The sequence below is a fragment of the Belonocnema kinseyi genome, chromosome 2 (assembly GCF_010883055.1).
Source record: "Belonocnema kinseyi isolate 2016_QV_RU_SX_M_011 chromosome 2, B_treatae_v1, whole genome shotgun sequence".
Lineage (NCBI taxonomy): Eukaryota > Metazoa > Arthropoda > Insecta > Hymenoptera > Cynipidae > Belonocnema > Belonocnema kinseyi.
In genome coordinates, this window is record NC_046658.1 from 176,970,792 (window position 1) to 176,976,156 (window position 5,365).

General features: G+C 21.9%; 1 protein-coding gene across 2 annotated transcripts in view; it reads left to right on the plus strand.

Annotated features, from left to right (window-relative positions):
• LOC117167793 (single-pass membrane and coiled-coil domain-containing protein 4-like) overlaps positions 1 to 5,365 on the plus strand; it is a 14,911-nt gene that overhangs the window by 3,761 nt on the left and 5,785 nt on the right. For both annotated transcript variants that reach the window (XM_033352985.1, XM_033352982.1), the window contains one exon: positions 2,112 to 2,336. In XM_033352985.1, coding sequence (XP_033208876.1) covers positions 2,112 to 2,336 — 225 coding nt within the window. The remainder of the gene's footprint in view (positions 1 to 2,111; positions 2,337 to 5,365) is intronic.

Sequence of the window (5,365 nt, forward strand, 5' to 3'; positions counted from 1 at the left end):
CTTGAAAATTCATCGCTTTGATTAAAAATTTAATTATTTTATTGAAACTTTTTTTCTTGGTCGATAATAAATTATTTTAAGTGGAAATTTATCTATTCCATTGTTAAATTAATTAATTATTTTAAAAATTGAACTATACTTCAATTATCAAAAAGTTAACAATAATTGATTTGTTAAGACGATTCTAAATCCGTTCAAAATTTAAGAATTTTCAGAGTTCAATGTTAAAAATTAAACTGGTTCAGTTCAAGACTAAATTATTTTTAATAGAAAGCCTTGAATCGTTAAAATTTCAAGGAGCTTTTAAACTTTGAACATTACGATTTTCATTATTCTACTTGAAAAATAATTAATTTGCAAGTGAAATTGTTGAATTTTCATTTCTTGTTTTTTATGTTTTAAAATTTAACTTCAATTTTTGATAGAAAATGTACATTTTTTAGTTGAAAATTCAACTTTGTTGAAAATTCATCTCATTTTTTAGCAAGTTAATCCTTTTGGGAATGTTCTCTTTTTTGATAAAAATTAGATGTGTTTACTTTTGTAAAAAATTCGTCGTTTTTGGTAGAAAATTTGTTTTGTCATTTAAAAATTTGACTGATTGGTTGCTAGTTCATGCATTGTTAAAAAAAAATGCATTTGTTGTAGCAAATCAATTTTTTCTTTGAAATCCTACTGTTAGGTTGAAAATTGAATTTGATTGGATTTAAAATAAAAATATTTTTTAGTAGAAATATTGAGTATTACATTTTACGTTGAAAATTCATATACTTTGTTAAAAATTTACCGTTTTTTTTCTTCATTTTTGTCATGAAAGTGTAACTATTTTGTTTTTGGTTAAAATTTGATCTTTTTTATTTTAAAAATTCAACTACGTATTTGGTCGAAAATTTAAGTAATTTGTTGAAATTTCGTCTTTTTTGGTTGAAAATTCAACTATTCAGTTAAAATGCATTTATTTTGTTGAAAGTTCATCTTTTTTTTTTAGAATATCAATCTTTTTGGTCGAAAATTCAACTATTTCGTTCAAAGTTTTGACTCCGCCCCCAACTTAAAATTAAAGAGTATTATTTGAAACGTTTTGAAACTTGGAAAAAATGTCAGAATATTTTATACTTATTCGGAAATCTTTCAAAGTATATTTTAAAAACTTCAAAATTTGCTGTAAAATCTTCAAAAAACCACTCTTTTAAATAAGTTAAAAATTTTTTTTTTTAAATTAAAAATTTTTTTCTCAATACCTTTTAAGATAATTAGAATTTTTTCTAAAGTTTTAAAAAATGAATACAGTTTTCGTCAAATTTTTCAGAATCTTTCGTGATGATTTTGGAAATCTTTTTGAATGTTTTGAAATCTTTCTATATATTATCTTAAGGTAAATTTTTTAACACAAAAAATTATTCAAAATTTTTTTCAGAAATATAAAAAAAATGCTTTTCTTTTCTTGAAGAATTTTAAAATTCTTAAAATACTTATTAATTTCTTTTTGAAAATCATCAAAAATCTATATTTTGTTTTAAATAAATTAAATTGGTATTTTTTCAAAACTTCTAAGTGTCTATTCAACATATTCGAGTTTTTTCTCAAATTTTGTGATCTTGAAAAATTGACAAATTTTGTTTCGAAATATCCTACATTCTTTTCCAGAATTTTAGGAACTCTTTTTAAAACTGTTTATATATTTTGTTTAAATTAATTTTTTGGTTACATAAAAAATTTGGCTATATTAAAAAATAATACATTTTTTATCAGTAATGTTAAGCAAAATTCAGAAATAATTTTTATCGTCAAATAAAAAATGCAATATTGTTGCCTTTACTATTAAAGGCTCACTTGAAATTTAACTTTTATCTGTTAGAAAGAAATGTTTAGAATTAAAATTTCTTATTGGAAAAATAAGATTTGCAGAATTTTAAAAAGTTCAAAAGAACAAACTGAAACACCTATTTTTCTGGATAGAATTTATTCTTCTACTAATTTTTCTATAATCATTTTAAATAATCGCAAAAAAATTTGAAGAAAATTATTATAGGATTTATTCTGATTTTCCTATATGTAGTATAAAATGTAGAAAAAGTAGAGGCATTTTGTAAGCAATTTTCAATTCACAGAAAGCCAATAAAATGTGGAGATGTCATTCGATTGGAACACGTCGCAACTAGAAAAAATCTTCATTCGCACCACGTTAGTTCTCCACTAAGCAGTAAACAAGAAGTTTCTGCTTATGGCGATAGTAGAGGAGAAGGAGATTCCGGAGATCACTGGGTTGTAGTTTGTGATTCAGATTTTTGGGAAAGAGACGATTCAGTCATGTTCCAACACGTCGATACTGACACGTAAGATTAATTCCGTTTTTTTTTTTACATAAAATATTTATTAAACCAGAACTAAAACTAGAAATTATCCTTTATTTAGAAAAAAACCGGTTCATTTTTTAATTTATTTTTACAATTAAATAATAGTTTTGAAATTCAGAATTTACCCTAAACCTTTTTTTTTTTTTTATCAAAATTTAATTATTTTTATGAAAAATTTTTGGTTGTAAATTATTTTTTTTTTACTGGAAATTAACCTATTCCATGTTTCGTTTAATATTTGTTCTTCTTCAGTTAAAAATTCAGCTAAAATTTCCAGTATTTTGTCTATTATATTTTTTGTCGAAAATTTATCTTTTTTATGGCCATTTAATTTTTTTGTTTGTAATTTTATATGATTTTTTTAAATTCGTCTTTTTTTTGGTAGAAAATTCGTCTTATGGGTTAAAAATTTATTTTTGGGTTAAAGATTCATTATTATAGTTGAAAATTAATTTCTTTGCGTAAAAATTTAACTGTTTTGTTGAAAATTTCTCTATTTTTTTAAAAAACTTTTCTAACCGAATAGTTGAATTTACAACCAAAGAAGGTGAATTTTCAACCAAAGATGGAAATTAATTTTGTGCAAAAATAAATACTTTTTAGTTCAAAATTCAAATATTTGGTTTAAGATTGATCTTTCTTTTTTGTATGGAAAATTCATCTTTTTGATTGAAAATAAAACTGCTTATTTGAAGCTGTATAGACTATTGTTAAGAATTTATATATTACTTTTCTTTTTTATCTGAAAAGTTAAATGTCCTATTCGTGTTTTTTTAAAATTGATCTGTTTAAGTTCAAAAATCAACTATTTGGTTAAAAATTGATCTTTTTTTAGCCGAAAATTATACTATTTTTTGAGAAGTTAAATTTTTTTGTTGCTAAAAAAATCGTTTTTTTGGTAGAAACTTAATTTTTTGTTTGGTACATTCAACTATTTTGTTGCAAATTCGTTTTTTTGTGGTAGAATCTTAATCGTCTTAGTGAAAAGTTGATCTTTTTTGTTAATAATTCATTTTTTTAATTGAAAATTTAACTACTTTGTTCAAAATTCGTTTCTTGTTTTTAAAAATTATTTTTTTCTACCTGTAAATTCTGTTTTGGGTTTGAAATTGATCTTTTTTAGTTGATAATGCATGTTGAAGATTAAATCTTTAGTCAAAATTCTTCAATTTGGTTGAACATTTGTTGTTTTTTTTTTTTTTTTTTTTTTGAAAACTTAATTTTGTGTCTAAAAATTTAAGTATTCCATTTTTGTTTACAATTTTTGTTTGTTTGTTGAGAATTCAACTATTTCGTTCAAAATTGATGTATTTTGTTAATAAATCGTCTTTTTCTTGTTGGAAATTAATCTTTGTTTTAAAAAATTGATCTTTTTTAGTTGGAAATTCATTTTTTTGGTTTAACATAAAACTGCTCGGTTGAAAGTTAAAATCTTTGATTAAAAATTAATGTATTCCAGTTAGAGATGCATCATTTTGGTTGAAAATCTGTTACTTTGGTTGAAATCTTGTTTTTTTTTTAGTGGACAATTTGAGTGCAAATTTACTTTTTTTTTCAAAAACAAAAAAAGTTAGTCAAAAAATAATTTTTTTGGTCGAAAGTTTATCTTCGTTGGTTGATAATTCAACAATTTGGCTGCAAATTACTGTTTTTGATTCAATATAAAAATATTTTTTAGTTGAAATATAATCTATTACATTTTTCGTTGAGAATAATTTGTCCGAAAAATTTAGCTGTTTACTTAAAAATTCAACTGCTTTATTGAAAATTAAACCATTTGATTAAAAATTCCTGTTTTTTATTAAAAGTTCGTCTTTTTAGTTGAGAATTCATCTTTTTTGTTTCTAAATTTAATTTTTTGGTTGAAAATGAATCTTGTTGGTTAAAAATTGATCTTCTTTGGTTAATAATTCAACAATTTGCTTGCAAATTACTGTTTTCGATTAAAAATTAAAATATTTTTTCGTTAAAAATTGATCTATTTGGTTGAAAATTCCTGTGTTTTATTAAAAATTCGTCTTTGTAGTTGATAATTGATATTTTTTGGTTCTAAATTCAATTGTTTGGTCGAAAATTAATCTTTTTGGTTAAAAATTGATCTTTTTTTGTTAATAATTCAACAATCTGGCTGCAAATTACTATTTTTGATTAAAAATTAAAATATTTTTTTCGTTGAAAATTGAACCATTTGTTTGAAAATTGATGTATTTTTTCTAAATTTGTCTTTTTAGTTGAGATTACATTTTTTCATGGAGAATATATATTTTTGTTGATATTTGAACCATTTGTTTCAAAATTGATGTAGTTTTTTTTTTAAATTCGTCTTTTTTGGTAGAAAATTAATTTCTTGGTTGAAAATTGATATTTTTTAGTTAAAAAGTAAACTATTTCTTTGAGAATTGAACTTTATTGTATGCAAAATGCAAATTTCTATATTTTATTAAAAATTCATCTTTTTTGGTTCTAAATCCAATTTTTAAAATCAATTTTTTAAAACCAACTTTGCTTGAAAATTAATCTGTTTTAGTTAAAAATTCAACTATTTGCTTTGAAATTCATGTTCTTTGTTTTTGACGCGGAGAATTATTTTCTTGGTCGAAAAATAATCTTTTTGATTGAAAATTTATCTTTTTTGGTTGATAATTCCACAAGTTGGCTGAAAAATTACTGTTTTTTATTAAAAATTACAATATTTTTTAGTTGAAATATCAGCTATTACATTATTCGTTGAGAATGTATATTTTTCATTTATAATTGAACCATTTGTTTAAAAATTGATATATTTTTTTTTTAAATTCGTCTTTTGGTAGAAAATTTGAAATTAATGTACTTTATTGTTGACGCAGAAAATTATTTTCTTGGTCGAAAATTAATCTTTTTGTTTGAAAATTTATCTTTTTTGGTTAATAATTCAATAATTTTGCAGCAAATCACTGTTTTTGATTAAAAATTCAAATATTTTTGTTATTTGAAATATTAACTATTACATTTTTTCTAGAGGATATATA